Genomic DNA, 16416 nt, shown 5'->3' with positions numbered 1-16416 from the left:
AATACCATAATAGTAGGAGACTTCAACACCCCACTCACAGCAATGGACAGATCATCTAATCAAAAAATCAACAAGGAAACAATGGCTTGGAATGACACACTGGACCAGATGGACTTAACAGATATATTCAGAACATTTCATTCTAAAGCAGCAGAATATACATTCTTCTCCAGTGCACATGGAATGTTCTCCAGTATAGACCACATACTGGGAGCCCTAAGTAAGTACAAAGAGATCGAGATTATACCGTGCATATTTTCAGAGCACAACGCTATGAAACTCGAAATCAACCACAAGAAAACATTTGGAAAGGTAACAAATACTTGGAGACTGAAGAACATCCTACTAAAGAATGAATGGGCTAACCAAGCAGTTAAAGAGGAAACTAAAAAGTATATGGAAGTCAATGAAAATGATAACACCACAACCCATAACCTCTGGGACACAGCAAAGGCAGTCATAAGAGGAAAGTATATAGCAATCCAGGCTTTCCTAAAGAAGGAAGAAAGATCTCAGATACACAACCTAATCTTACGCCTTAAGGAGCTGGAAAAAGAATAGCAAATAAAACCCAAAATCAGCAGAAGACAGGAAATAATAAAGATTAGAGCAGAAATTAATGCTATCGAAACAAAAAAAAACAAAAAAACAAAAAAAAACAAAAACAAAAAAACAGTAGAACAGATCAATGAAACCAGAAGCTGGTTCTTTGAAAGAATTAACAAAATTGATAAACCACTAGCCAATTTGATCAAGAAGAAAAAGGAAATGACCCAAATAAATAAAATCAAGAATGAAAGAGGAGAGATCACAACCAACACAACAGAAATAAAAACAATAATAAGAGAATATTATGAGCAATTGTATGCCAATAAAATGGGTAATCTGGAAGAAATGGACAAGTTCCTAGAAACATATACACTACCAAAACTGAAACAGGAAGAAATAGAAAATTTGAACAGACCCATAACCAGTAAGGAAATCGAATTAGTAATCAAAAATCTGCCAAATAACAAGAGTCCAGGGCCAGATGGCTTTCCAGGGGAATTCTACCAAACATTTAAGGAAGAATTAACACCTATTCTCTTGAAACTGTTCCAAAAAATAGAAATGGAAAGAAAACTTCCAAACTCTTTCTATGAAGCCAGCATTACCTTGATTCCAAAACCAGACAGAGACCCCACTAAAAAGGAGAACTATAGACCAATTTCCCTGATGAACATGGATTCAAAAATCCTCAAAAAAAGATATTAGCCAACTGGATCCAACAATACATTAAAAAAATTATTCACCACGACCAAGTGGGATTTATACCTGGGATGCAGGGCTGGTTCAATATCCACAGAACAATTAATGTGATTCATCACATCAATAAAAGAAAGGACAAGAACTATATGATCCTCTCAATAGATGCAGAGAAAGCATTTGACAAAATACAGCATCCTTTCTTGATAAAAACCCTCAAGAAAGTAAGAATAGAAGGATCATACCTCGAGATCATAAAAGCCATATATGAATGACCCAATGCTAATATCATCCTCAATGGGGAAAAACTGAGAGCTTTCCAGCTAAGGTCAGGAACAAGACAGGGATGTTCACTCTCTCCGCTGTTATTTAACATAGTATTAGAAATCTTAGCCTCTGCAATCAGAAAACACAAAGAAATAAAAGGCATCCAAATTGGTCAGGAGGAGGTCAAACTTTCACTCTTCACAGATGACATGATACTCTATATGGAAAACCCAAAAGATTCCACCAAAAAACTGCTAGAGCTGATTCATGAGTTCAGCAAAGTTGCAGGATATAAAATCAATGCACAGAAATCGGTTGCATTCCTATACACCAACAATGAAGCGACAGAAAGAGAAATCAAGGAATCAATCCCATTTACAGTTGCACAAAAAACCATAAAATACCTAGGAATAAATCTAACCAAAGAGGTGAAAAATCTGTACACTCAAAACTATAGAAAGCTTATGAAAGAAATTGAAGAAGACACAAAAAAATGGGAAAAGATTCCATGCTCCTGGATAGGAAGAAAAAATATTGTTAAAATCTCAATACTACCCAAAGCAATCTACATATTCAATGCAATCTATCAAAGTAACACCAGCATTCTTCACAGAGCTAAAACAAATAATCCTAAAATTTGTATGGAACCATAAAAGACCCCGAATAGCCAAAGCAATCTTGAAAAAGAAAACCAAAGCAGGAGGCATTACAATCCCAGACTTCAAGCTATACTACAAAGCTGTAATCATCAAGACAGTATGGTACTGGCACAGGAACAGACACTCAAATCAATGGAACAGAATAGAGAACCCAGAAATGGACTCACAAACGTATGGCAAACTAATCTTTGACAAAGCACAGAATATCCAAAGGAAAGAATATCCAATGAAATAAAGACAGTCTCTTCAGCAAGTGGTGCTGGGAAAACTGGACAGAAACATGCAGAAAAATGAACCTGGACCACTTTCTTACACCATACACAAAAAGAAACTCAAAATGGATGAAAGACCTCGATGTAAGACAGGAAGCCATCAAAATCCTTGAGGAGAAAGCAGGCAAAAACCTCTTTGATCTTGCCCACAGCAACTTCTTACTCAACATGTCTCTGGAGGCAAAGGAAACAAAAGCAAAAATGAACGACTGGGACCTCATCACAATGAAAAGCTTCTGCACAGCAAAGGAAACAATCAGCAAAACTAAAAGGCAACTGACAGAATGGGAGAAGATATTTGCAAATGACATATCAGATAAAGGGTTAGTATCCAAAATCTATAAAGAACTTATCAAACTCAACACCCAAAAAACAAATAATCCAGTGAAGAAATGGGCAAAAGATATGAATAGACACTTCTCCAAGGAAGACATTCAGATGGCCAACCGACACATGAAAAAATGCTCAACATCACTCATCATCAGGGAAATACAAATCAAAACCACAATGAGATACTACCTCACACCTGTCAGAATGGCTAACATTAACAACTCAGCCAACAGCAGATGTTGGCGAGGATGCAGAGAAAGAGGATCTCTTTTGCATTGTTGGTGGGAATGCAAGCTGGTGCAGCCACTCTGGAAAACAGTATGGAGGTTCCTCAAAAAACTAAAAATAAAATTACCCTATGACCCAACAATTGCACTACTAGGCATTTATCCAAGGGATACAGGCATGCTGTTTCGAAGGGACACATGAACCCCCACGTTTATAGCAGCATTATCGACAATAGCCAAAGTATGGAAAGAGCCCAAATGTCCATCGATGGATGAATGGATAAAGCAGACGTGGTATATATATACAACAGAGTATTACTCAGCAATCAAAAAGAATGAAATCTTGCCATTTGCAACTATGTGAACGGAACTGGAGGGTATTATGCTAAGTGAAATTAGTCAGAGAAAGACAGATATCATATGACTTCATTCATATGAGGAATTTAAGAGACAAAACAGATGAACATAAGGGAAGGGAAACAAAAATAATATAAAAAACAGGGAAGGGGACAAAACAGAAGAGACTCAAAGATATGGAGAACAAACTGAGGGATACAGGAGGGGTTGTGGGAGGGGGGATGGGCTGAATGGGTAAGGGGCACCAAGGAGTCTACTCCTGAAATCATTGTTTCACTATATGCTAACTAATTTAAAAAAATCAAAAAGTTAATAAAAAAAATTAAAATGAGTAATAGATACTTAAAAAAAAGAATTGGGTGTATAAAACTGCAGTGTTATATATTTATGCCTAGTTATAGTACAGCTTAATAATAATTATATCATTGTATTTATATTTTGTTTAACTTCAGCACTAAATGCCATTTCTCTCAACTTTCAGAGCCCACATTTCATGGCCACCTGCTCACGGGGCCCATCATCTCAGTTATTCAGCAAACAGTCCAGTGCCCTCCATGTACAGGGCTCTGTGCTGGGTTTTGTGGCTACAGAGATGAATACTACATTACAGTTGTCATGAAGCACATATAACTTAACAACCTTGTAAGTAAATGAAGCATGATGTAGCATGGTAAGTGTTATAACAGAAACATAAAAAGACTAAGAAACTAGCTCTTCTTTAGGGAATTTGGGGAAAGCTACCACAAGGAGGCACTGAATGAACCAGGCTTCTAGGCATGAATAGAAGTTTTCCAGACCGAAGGGACCAGAAGAGAGGAGAACATTCTAGGGAACAAGAATCATGATGTGCAAAGTCTCTGGATGAAAGCAGGTGTGACTGGGAAGTAGTAAGTTTCTTGTGGAAGGAACACAGGACACCGAGCTGGGTAAGTTCTCCATATCACAAAGACCCTTGCACACAAAGCTGGGAGCTTGATTCCTTTGGTAGAAACAGGACTAGCTTTGACTTTGGAGAGGGAACCTCTAAAGAGAGTGTGAAAGGTAAACACTATTATTAACCAAATGACTATACCGGGATAGCTTATTTGTGTTTTGTTTTGTATTTTGCCTTTATTGGCTGTTATAACACAGCCTGTTCATTACATTGGCCTGTAATGAACACATTTATTTATTGGGCTTTGCACAGATTCTTAGTTATTTCCTCAAGAACCCCTTCGGAATGAAACTAGTTAAAGGGATGCACGTTTTTAAGGCCTTAGCTAGTCAAATTGTCCTCCAGAAAGGCTGTCCCAACTTCATTCACACAAGCAGTGTTTAAGAGTGTTCTTTCCCCTCTCACACCCTCATCAACATAGAAATTATAATTTTTATAATTCTTTACTTATTGATACACAGTTAGCAATATCTCATTGTATCAATTTACTTCTTTTTTTTTTTTTTTTTGCCGGTGAAGTTTCTTTCTCATGGAAAACAGGACCTAATATTCCTGCTTTTGGAAGGGATTTATACTCCTACTTTCCTATTGGTATATATGCTTTTTTATTGCCTTGTAAGAGCTCTTTGTGTATTAAGGAGATTCTGGTTTTGCCATATATGCCATATATGGTAAATAAATTCTTTCAGTTTATTATGTCTGTACATGTCTGCCTTCCCCTACTAACTTTAGCCCCTGTGCGAAGAGACATCTTTGAATCCCCCACAGCACAAAACATGGTCTCTCTTCTGTTGTCGGTGCTCATCAAATATGCTGGGAAGAATGTTTCCATTATTTTTGTCCAACCTACTTTATAAAACTCATTCTGCCCCACTCTGCAAGAGAAAGGGGATCAGTTGAATAGGCACACTCCCCCTTATTCACAAGAATATCCAAAGTTGTCTTATTTCCTTCATTCATTTAACAAATATTTACTGAGAATCTTTTATGTGCCAGGCACTGTCCTAGATGCTGGGTATACTGGAGTGAACAAACTCTTACATTCTAGTTGAGGGAGACAGATAGTAAACAAGACAAAGAAATAAAATATGTATTATGTTAGGTTGTAATCAACGTCACGAAGAAAATCAAAGCAGAGGGGGTGGTCAGGCAGACCCACTGCGAGGGTGGAAGGGATGGAAGTGTTAGCCAAGTGGATATCTGCAGGAGAAGCATACTAAGCAGACTGAGCAATGCATGCAAATGTCCCCAGGCAGAAGCGTGCATTCAAGGCCTGATGCATTCATAGAACAGCAAGGTCAGTGTTGCTAGAGCGCAGTTAGCAAGTTCAAGAGGCTGGTGGAGGGGCACAGATTGCATACAGCTTTGCAGACCATTATAGGACCTTGCTTTCTGTCTGAATGAAATGGGAGGGTTTGGAGCCAAGGAGTGGCTTCATCTGCCTTACATTATAGAGTGACAGCACTGGCTGGTGTGCTGGGACTACACTGGAGGTGGGGGGCAAAGGTAGAAAGAGGGAGACCTGTTAGGAAGATGTTAGTAATCCAGGTGAGAGACCACGGCAGCTCGGACCAGGTGAGAGCAGTGGAGGTGGTGAAGAAGGGTCAGGCTGCGGGCATATTTTTGACAGCAGCAACGCCAACAGACTTCTCTGATGAGATGGATGTAAAGTATGAAAGAAATAGAGTAATAAAGACTGGCTTTGAGAATTTTGGCTTGGGGAACTGAAGGATGTAATTGACATGATGTAGAAGACACAGGCAGAGTAGGTTTGGGGGAAAGATTAAGACTTTGATTTGGGGGGCACCTGGGTGGCTCAGTCGGTTGAGCATATGCTATTGATTTTGGCTCAGGTCATGATCCCAGGGTCATGGGTGGGATCAAACCCTGTATCAGGCTCCATGTTCAACATGGAAACTGCTTGGGATTCTCTCTCTCTTTCCTTCTGCCCCTCTATCCCACTCACACACACTGTCTCTAAAATAAAATAAAATTAGAATAGAATAGAATAGAATAGAATAGAATAGAATAGAATAATAAAATAAAATGTGTGTGTGTGTGTGTGTGTGTGTGTGTATGAAATATTGAATGTGAGATATCTCAGACCAAGCAGAGAGGTTGAATATATACATTAACGATGGTTGTATTTAAGAGGTGGGATTTTAGAAATTTTTTTCTTTCTCTTCTACTCCTCTTTCCATTTCTGTCGTTTTTTCTTAGCCCTTTTTAATTTTTTTAAATTTTTTTTTCGTTTATTTATTTTTGAGACAGAGAGAGAGACAGCATGAACAGAGGAGGGGAAGAGAGAGAGGGAGACACAGAATCTGAAACAGGCTGCAGGCTCTGAGCGGTCAGCACAGAGCCCGACGAGGGGCTCGAACTCATGGGCCGTGAGATCATGACCTGAGCCGAAGTCGGACGCGCAACCGACCAAGCCACCCAGGTGCCCCGCCCTTTTGAAATTTTCAAAATTTGAAAATCATAAGCAAGTTTTTTTACAATAGAATAAAGATTAGCCACATTTATTTTTTTAAATAATAATAACTTGACTTATGAGCTAGAGGAAGGAATACTTGAGTATTACAGACTTTCTTGTGATCTGTTTGTGTCCAGAATTTGAAATTCAGGTCAATTCAACAAACATTCTCTGTTATCCTACTACAGGCCAGGCACTCTGCTAGGTTCAGGGGATACTAAGATAAATATGGTTCCTGCTCCAAAGGAGCTCAAAGTTCAAAAGGCTCCAGGGCCAACCTCAGCAAGTGTTATAATCAAGGTCCAAACCAAGAACCAGGGGAGAATGAAGGAGGGAGGTAAAGGGAAGATGCCCTAAATCCCTGTACCATATAAATATCAAAACAAACAAACAAACCCACACATACCCCATACTGATAAAATAGATAATCTCTGGGCCACACTGAATATAATATTAATGTCCAATGGAAGCACAAAGCAGGTGACAGATGGGTGATCAAGTCACTCTTTACTGAAACACAACACATGTGCCAAAGGAAGTCCAAGAACATCTTTGGAACACCCCCCACCCAGACCCCCACACACTCAGGCATATGTGAGTCAGGGTCCTGCTGCCAGGTCTGGGAAAAGGGCTTAGGCCAGCTGACCTCCTGGGAAGCTCCCGGGTATATCTCAGCACAGTAACTTGGCTCTAGTCTATGGGGGGCCCAGACCACCAGCAGCACTTCCCCCTTTGGCACACAACCATGCCTGGCCACAGCTGATGTTCCTTAGTCCTTCTTGACACGCAGCAGAGACACTTGGATGGGAGGCATGTGAGTATGCAGTTCATGGAGGAGCTGTAGGGCAAAAGGAGAAGGTGGTACTTCCAGCCCACCTGGCCTATGAGTTCACCACAGGCCACGGACAGGAAGGGACAGTGAGAGAGAACATAGGAGGAGGCCAGCAACACTCCCTGGGCCCCCCACCGGCTAGGCATGAACTAGGTGCTTCATGCACATAATGCTATTTAACCTCACAATAACCTTACAAAGCAGGTTGTATTCACTTCATTTTATAAGGGAGGAAAATAATATGGAGTAACTTACCCAAGGTCACACAGTTAGGAACTGGAATTCACCCTCAGATCTATATGGCTCCAAACTTATTGTTTGTCTGAGTCCTGAACCCTGAGCCCTACATCAGTGTCCCGCTCCTGACAAGAGCTCGTGCCCAACACCTACATGGCCTGATTCCTGTGCCTCAGCTCCTGACCTGTTCTCTCTCCCTGGCCTCTTTCTGAACCCTGAAATAGTTTCCAGTCTGGGGGACTCAGATCTGGCACCATTCTGGCTTCCCTCTTTGGCTAGGATTCACACTTGCTACTTTGATTATCAAGTGCAGTAGGCATTTGTCATTTCTTTGGCTGTCCCAATTCAAAACCCCCATGCTGTGCTCAGAGATCTCATTATGGGAGTCCTGATGGGCCCCTTTCCACTAAGAGAACTTTAAGAGCCCAGATACTTCCTCTTCTCATCCCCTAGCAGCAAGACGTGGGCACAAGAGCTAGACTGAGCTGACCTAGTTTAACCTTCCAGTGATTCATATTATCCCCATAATCTCTGACCCCAGAATTCCACCATTGGAAGCTTTGTCCAGTGATCTGGGTCTTAGGAGAATTTTCCCAACTTATACAAATATACCCCAATCTTGGTCCCCATCTGGAGCATACATCTATGGGGTGTTTTCCTGCCTGGCATTCCTATTTCCTTTGGGGCCTGTCCTTCTCATTCCATGTGGTTGAGCTGTCACTCATAGTGGCCCTTGCAGGCCAATGAGATCGGTGTTTCCCTAGTATAATAAGCAGACCTTGGGAGAGGGAAGTGTCTGTGACTCTAGAGCTGTCACAGCCACCTTTCTGTACATATGAAGAGAGATTCTGAACAATGAAGAGCTAAGAGAGGTAGAGAAAGAGAAAATCTTGATGATCATGTCTAAGCTGCTGGATACAGCCATAAGTGAAGCTGGAACAGTCATTTCTAGTTTTCTCAGCCAATAATGCCTTGCCTTTTCTGTGTAAGCTACAATGAGTTGATTTCTGCTACTTGTAACCTGAAGTCCTGCCTATCTGCCCATTAATATCATTGATCTTCTCCCAAGGGCCAGGAGCCCTGACCTTCCTAGGGCCTGAGGAAATTGGGGGTGAAGGAAAGAATTTCTTTACATAGCACAGAAGGGGAATTCCTAACTCAGGAAAAACAGACAGAAGCCAAGCCAAGCAGGGATCCTTAAACTTAGTTCCTAATTCTCTCCTCTACTTTCTTGGCACAGAAAGTGCCCACTCACCTGCTGCATCAGCCTCTCTGCCACTCCAGGGTCAGTGAGGTCTTCTGGAGAGGCCACACTCAGCCGCAGAAGGAAAAAGCCTCCATCCCCACCTACAAGTTTAAAAAAAGCAGTAGATGAAAATATGGGTAAGTCAGTTCAGGAATCATGACATGACCCATGCTACCCAGCCTCTGTCCACACCTCTGCACATATGTGCTCACTCTCATGTGTAAATGTGTCAGTGTTCACATGGGAGCTTACATTTACTCACTGCAAAGAGAAAGAGGACTCCTTCTCTCCAATAACTGGGCTCCTTGTAGTGTCTTCCCAACAAGAGTGAAAAAGGCCCCAACCACATTCAGAGAAGTCAAAAGAGTAGTGTGAGGAAGGAGAAATCAAAGTGAATCTAGAATGTTCTCGAGGACTAGCGGTCACAGATGGGCTGTTGGGAAAGGGTCCAGACAGGGAGAATGCCTGAGAGAGGCCGGCTCTTGGAGGTGATGCCCTCAGCCAGTGCTTTCCAGTTCCAAGTTGGTGGAGGTTTCGATCCAGCCTTCCCAATTTAGCAGCCTTGTAGGCAAGTTCTGCCTTTTGTTGAGCCCTAACCTGCTTGCCTTAACTGCCCTCTTGTAGTCATTTCCCCCTCTCATAATACTGTTAGAACTGATCCAGTCACTGCACTTCTATATTTATATAGACCGATAGAGATATCAATATTGATATCTCATCCTTCTTGTTTTTGCTGCCACATGCATATTTCATGGCCAGAAGATTCACAAGAAAATAACTCTGCCAGTTATGTGTATGATGGAAGCTGGGTAGTTGGGGAACAGCAGTGGGAGAAAGACATTTTATGCTGACCCCTTATGCACCTATTGATTTTTAAATCATGTCAATGCAGTATCTAATCAACAAATAATAAAGAAAAGCATTTTTAAATAAAGGTATATTAATAAATATTAATAAATTGAGCTTTAAAAAATAAAAGCACAATAGGAGGTTATGAGTTGGAATCAAACAGACTTCCATTTGGAGTCCCACTGCTATCTTTCTAGCATCTTTAAACCTGTTTCCTCACCTGTCAGGTGGGGCATAACACCCACCTCATAAGGTAATTTTGAAGGTTTAATTAGAAGAGATAACACATGCAAAGCTCGTAGTTCACTGGCTGACATCAGTGAGAACATTCAGCCAGTGCCAATGCTTCACTGGTTGTGAAATATTTTTATATGATCTCTCCCTGGAATACAAAAGATGTTCAGTAAGGTGATCGTGATTAATATTTTTATTTCACCTCCCCACAGAGGCAGGGCCAGCTGAGGACACCACAGGGATGAGGCATGAGGACAGTGACAGGAAGTAGAGGTGGAGGCTCCAGGCTGACCAGAAGCTGGGTTGACCCAGCAGCTTCTGATGAAGGGGCCTCATCCCTGAGAAGTATCTGTTGTCTCAGACATGTAGCTTTAAATGCCCAAACCTTTGCCCAATTTATTCATTTATTTAAAGTCACTGTCTATGGCTCCCAGCCCAGCAAGCCCCACTCTTATGGGGTCCCAGCTGCTCAGGGGGCAGCAACTTGGGCCAGACATTCACACAGTGCCCCTCTGTGTGGCTCTAGCTGAACCAGAGGTTTCCAGAGCATGAGGACTGTGGCTTTTGAATACAATTTGGGGCCTCACCCGGCACACAGTAGTTACTCAACCGTTAATATCACAGAAGGGCAGAGTTGGAAAGGACGTCATCGTTCATGCAACACAGCCCCCTGCAGTTACTGGTGGAGAAACTGAGGCCCAGAAAGGAAAAGGACCTGTTCTAGGCCACTAGATTGTTAAGGGCAAAACCAGGGTCTCAAACTATTTGTCCAGACTTCCAACCCCACAGTTTTTCCATATGCCATCGTAACTCTTCCTGTTTCTGATTTTGGCAAGAATCACTAGAAGATCATGAAGACGTGACCTCAGAGACTGGGCTCAGAATAAGCCTCTAGATCCTTCCTTCCTCCCTATCCCTTAAGCATGTAGACATTCTGGAAATTCCCAACTCCAAATCCCCAAGATCACACCTCCAAGAGCCACTTACCTGCAGTAACTTCTGTGGTCCACCTTGTCTGAGCAGTTGTGGGCATGGCTGTTGGGGGCTTCCATTCAGTCATGCTGGCTGTCTTCAAGGTCTTTGCTAAGGCTGTGGTCTTGACTAAGGTGATATTTGCCTCTGGGCTGCTGTTGGCCACAGTCGGATGCACAGAAGGAAAGGGGTTTCTGTTGATGGGGATGGACCCATTGGTTGTGCTGTCTGTGGTTGAAGTCTCTGAGGGGGTGGAGTTCTTGCTAGTGGTTGCTTGGGTGTGGCTGTAGGCCCTATCTGAGAGTCCAGCAGGGGGAGCCACTTTGCCCACAGTTGACCCAGTCCCTGTGGAGATTGTAACTGAGACCCCCGTGTGACTTGTCTCAATAGAGAAGGCTGAAGTTTCTTCCAAGGGGTTCGTGCTGAGTGTCACCAAAGTTGTGCTGGGGGTGGTGGTCTTGGCTGCTGCTCTTTCTCCTTCTATGGTGCTATTAACAGGTAGCGGGGTCTCAACTGTGGTATCAGGCATGACTGGTTCTGTGCCTCTGGCTCCTGACACGGTCTCAGCAGATGTTATGGTCTTGGTGAAGTCTGATTCTGATTCAGTGGAATCAAGCAAAGCTGACACCTCAGAGGCTGACAGGGCCTTTCCTCCTGTGGGATCATGATCTGTGTCCAAGGTCCCAGGAGTGGTGGCAGTTGTTTCTATTTCTACAACGCTGCAATTGGTAACCTCAGTGTCGGTGATGGTGTAGGCAAGCAAGGCTTTAGCCGGAACAGTGGTGTCAGATGCCAGGGCCTGTGAGGTGGCAATGGCCGTAACTGAGCTGTCAGAGAAGGCACTGCTCTCCAAGGTCAGGGCCTCGGCTTCTGCAGAGGTGTGAGCCAATGTCAAGATGTCAATTATGATCCTCTTTGCCTCTTCTGAGCTGTCATCAGTACAAAGGGTGTCAAAGACAGATTCCACGAGATCGGTGCCTATAACCGTCTCAACTGTGGTCATTCCAGTTCCTGTGGGGCTGCCACTTGTGGCTGATGTCTCCATAGGAGTGGTGATCACAACCATGAATTTGGAAGGTATCATTTTTGTGAAGGCCCTGGTCTCTGTTGCAGGAAAAATGGTCTTGGTTTCCCTGATCTCTGCATCTGAAATGGTGCTGGCCAGGATTAAGGTCCTATCAAAGGTCTGGGTGCTCAGGGTTTGAGTTTCCAAAGGGATGTGGCTTTGCACGGAGGTCTCAACAAGGTCAGTCGTCTGGAAGGCTCCCTGTGAACTTGTCTTGATCCCCGGAGTCATGGTAGTCACTTCTATGTGGTTTGTTGTCACCAAAGGGCCTGGTCTGCTGGTGCTAGGGCCTGTGTTGGGTAAGACCACCTTTGTAAGCCATGAGTCCCTGTGGACTGACTTCACACAAGCTCTTGTGTTTATGGCCTGGGCACTACTGGGAGGAAGGTGGGGAGGGGAAGTTGTTTTTACTCCATTTTTCATCTATACATACAAGAAAGAAGGAGGTGGTATTGGGAAGACCAGTCCCATGTGTCAACCATTGAACTGGGATCACCTGACTGATGTCCTCTGATGACCCAGTTGAGGCAAGCAAGCCTCAGAATCTAGTTGATTATTGGTCTGAAGCCATCAGGGGGAATGCGTGGGGCCAGGATCCAGCTTCAAGGGGGAGAAAAGGAGGCATAAGTCTAAGTGAATCAACAACTACAGAGCAAAAATCACGACTCTCAGAACCTTCTCAAAGAATCCTTGTCACTTTCCCATTGATACTTTACTCATCCAGCAAATGTTTCCCCATGGAAGTGAAAACTCTTCAAATACAGGAAACATCTGTGGTTTTGTATTTAGAGGTATCTAGGAGGACTGGGAGAGAGGAACCTCCAGAGACAGAGTAGGTGGCTACTGCAAAAGGGAAGAGAGCAGGCAGAGTCGTTGGGGCTCCAGCAAGGAACCCTGGGGTCCCATCATCTGATGTGTCAGGGATAAGATCCCAGAACTACAGAAATGATGCACCAGGCATGTTCCACTGGAAACAGGGAGCCAAGTGAGGCAAACTTCACTTCTTAGAGATGCCACTAGCATTTCTCTACAGGGCAGAGCATCCCTGTTCATTTGATGGACCCTGTGAGGTTGTATGCACAGTGGGCCAAATGGCACCAATGGCCCTGGGGAGGCTACAGCAGGATCTTTTTATGGGCTGACAAGTGTGCCTCTCCCATCTACTAAGGAGGAAGGGTTCCCTCTGTAAGTGGGCCAAGGACCCTTTCAGGGAGGGTTACCAGATTTAGCAATTAAAAATACAGGGTGCCCAGTTAAACTCAAATTTGAATTTCAGATAAACAAGCAATAATTTCAGTGACAAATAATGTTTTCAGTATGTATATTTCTTACATAATATTTGAGACATACTGCTAGAAAAAGCTTTCTTACCTGACATTCAAATTTAAGCTGATTCCCTGTGTTTTATCCAGTAACCTTACTCTTGAAAGGAAAAGAATCAAAATATAAGCCCTCCTTTTCAGGGTTCTGATGGTTTGAGATGGTCTTTACTGAGATCTACTGGCCCAAAAGTATCCAAGGACCCAATGGAAGTACAGGGCTAGTTGGTCACCTCGTCCCTGGCTGGCTGTCAGGACAGGGCCCCAGGTCCTCAGTTTGTCCAATGTGTCTCTCTCTGAACAATAAAAGAGCACTGGGCCAGGAAGCAAGAGATTGGGTTCCAGCCCCAGGCCTATTGCCTACTAGCTCTGGAGTCCAATGACTAACTGGTTCAAATCCTGACTCTGCCTCCTACTAGCCAAGTTAGTCCACCAGGCCTCTCCAGGCCTCCATTTCCTCCCTTGTGAAAGAGGGTGATCATATCTGCCTTGCCATAATGGTGAGGACCAGAGGAGAAGGGGGATGGGAAAGTCTTATTTTCCAAAGACTGTAAGGGATTACTAAGCATCCCTCCCAAGCCTTGTCTTCTCAAAGAGTCACTTGAGAGAACACAACCAACTTTAATGCAGTGAGAATGTCAGGCTATCCCCACATGCATATCAGGTCAGTCATGGCATTCACTCTCATTAGTTGTTCTGCAATCATGCTTTTACAGGAATATACTTTCTTCTCCCCACTTCAAAGCCCAAGATATTTCTCTGAGCTTCCTCAGTCCCCACACAGTGAAAGCAAAGCTGTGTCAACCCACCCAGCCTAGAGCCCAAACAGTGGTGCTCTTGGGGTCTGACCATCCACCTCCCCTGAAGTATTTTCTTCCTTTTCCTGGAACCCTGTGATACCATCCTGCTGTGAAACCTCCTGACGCTTCCAACCCCGTAGCTTCTTCACACCCCTCGGGGCTCTCACAACCACACCCAAGTTTCTTACCCGCCAGAGGTCTTCTCAAACACAGCAAAGCCTACCCAATCCTCTACAGCTCTAGAATGCTGCAGCTCTCTTGGTCCATTCCTCAGATCAAAAAAGCAGAGAGGAAGGCATGTGTACTATAGATCCTGAGTTTGAGTCCTTTCTCTGTTGTTTACTCCGCTGCTTACCAATCATGTGACCCCGGCCAAGTCTCCTGGCTCAAGTGTGCATTTTTCTCATCTATAAAATGGAGCTGCAGGTACCTATTTCATAGGGTTGTGAAGACTAAGTTCAATTAAATGTAAAATGTGCAGCACAAGCCTGGCAGGTCATGAGTGCATGCAAGAGACAACGTGGTCCTAGAGGTAGGCACATGTGGAATAACATTCTGGCTTTGCAGATGAGTTGCAAGATGGTAAGCCTCAATCCCATCTTGTGGAGAGAGACGGGTAATAACAAGACCCGTGTCTGTCTCATGAGGTTACTGAGAGGATTAAAAAGATGGTGCATGGGAGCATATAGGAAGTCTCGGTCCCTTCCTCTCAATTTGGCTGCGAAACTAAAACTGCTCTAAAAAATAGTCATTAAAAAAAGAAAAAGATAATGCAGGATGTTGATAATGAGGGGAAATTAGGTATGGGGGGTGCAGAGGTTATATGTGAACCGAATCTCTGTATTTTCTGCTCAATTTTGCTGTGAACCCAAAACCGCTCTACAATAAAAAGTCTATTAAAAAAATAATAAAGACAATGCATGTGACAAGCATGCACAGTTCCTGTGACACATCCATGTCAGTCTCTTTCATAAAAGCCCTGCCCTTCTCAGAATCCGCCCTCCCCAGGCAGTCTGTAACAGTTGGACTTTTCACACAAAAACTGTTTTTTAAAGGAAATCTGGGCTAGGAAATAAACTTGGAGGAGTTGGAATCTTGTCAAGCTGCTTTCTTTGGCTTTAGTCAGATTTATCCCCTGCCGGCACCTCCCTCGCCCCTCCCACCCCTCCACCTCACACACTCCCCCGCAGAGACAACCGGCAGCCAGGGCACAAGGACATCATTCATTCTACGGGCTGCAGTGTCATACGTGCGTAAGCTGACACACTGCCATTTGCACACTCTTTATCAACAATAGTAATACTTCAGATGTAGCTTTATGGTTAATTCTAATTAATCAACCACAAAGGGCTGCCGGTACAGAAACTCACACCCAGAGCCCTGTGAGGAGAGCAGCCCACACCTCCTTACCTGCAGAGCTCCTGGGGGCCCCAGCCTCGCAGAAGAAAAGGGGCAGAGCCAGGCCCCAGAGAAAGCCCATCCTAACAGGAGCTCCGGCCACCATTGCCCAGCACGTCTGCCCAAAGCCTCTCACTGCCACCTTTTCCTGCTTCCTCAACCCAGAGAAGAGGGGCGGGCCACCTGCCTTGGTGTGGCTGGGTAGTTTCCAGAAGCAACCAGGTGATCATAAATGCACAGGCTGAGAGGTAGCAGGGTGCATATCAAGGGCTGTCAGCAAAATACCCCTGCTGCCTCCCTGGCCCAGTGACCTCTCCTCTCTGAAGTTTGATTGGAAGATATAAAATCATTCCCACAGTGATATTCACCCCTCAGTCCTGCAGCCAGGGAGGCCATGGAAGATAGTGTTTCACATTTCCCCCCTTTCTACAACCCTTCCCTCTTCTCCCACCCCTTGTGCATGGGATTTAGGCTTTTAGTTCAGCACATCTGGGTTTCATTTCTAATCCTACCCTTTATTAGCTCTATGACTAGGGCAAATTAAAGAATCTTTCTGAAGCTCAACCTCCTGATCTATAAAATGGGCATAATCTTTAACTTGGTGGGCCATTCTGTGAGGACGACATGAGAGAGTAAGTCTCTTACACAGTGCCTGCTACATACTGGTTGCTCGTGGAATACATGTACATCTTAGGT

The 16416-nt window shown here is 43.8% G+C and overlaps 1 protein-coding gene across 2 annotated transcripts in view; it reads right to left on the bottom strand.

Moving 5' to 3' along the window:
- Positions 1-15890, bottom strand: part of MUC20 (mucin 20, cell surface associated) — a 61733-nt gene extending 45843 nt beyond the window's left edge. The window contains exons 1-4 of one of the 2 annotated variants that reach the window (XM_060639683.3): positions 15733-15890; positions 11153-12493; positions 9092-9183; positions 6975-7605 (exon numbers count right to left, since the gene is read on the bottom strand). In XM_060639683.3, coding sequence (XP_060495666.3) covers positions 7537-7605; positions 9092-9183; positions 11153-12493; positions 15733-15826 — 1596 coding nt within the window. In that variant the 5' untranslated portion in view covers positions 15827-15890 and the 3' untranslated portion in view covers positions 6975-7536. Of the gene's footprint in view, positions 1-6974; positions 7606-9091; positions 9184-11152; positions 12494-15732 lie in introns of those variants that run through there. The other variant, XM_060639682.3, reaches the window with a different exon arrangement.
- Between the last annotated feature and the right edge of the window lie 526 nt (positions 15891-16416).

The sequence above is a fragment of the Panthera onca genome, chromosome C2 (assembly GCF_046562875.1).
Source record: "Panthera onca isolate mPanOnc1 chromosome C2, mPanOnc1 haplotype 2, whole genome shotgun sequence".
Taxonomy (NCBI): Eukaryota; Metazoa; Chordata; class Mammalia; order Carnivora; family Felidae; genus Panthera; species Panthera onca.
Note: the sequence above shows the minus strand (reverse complement) of the source record. Positions and strands in the feature narration are given on the sequence as shown.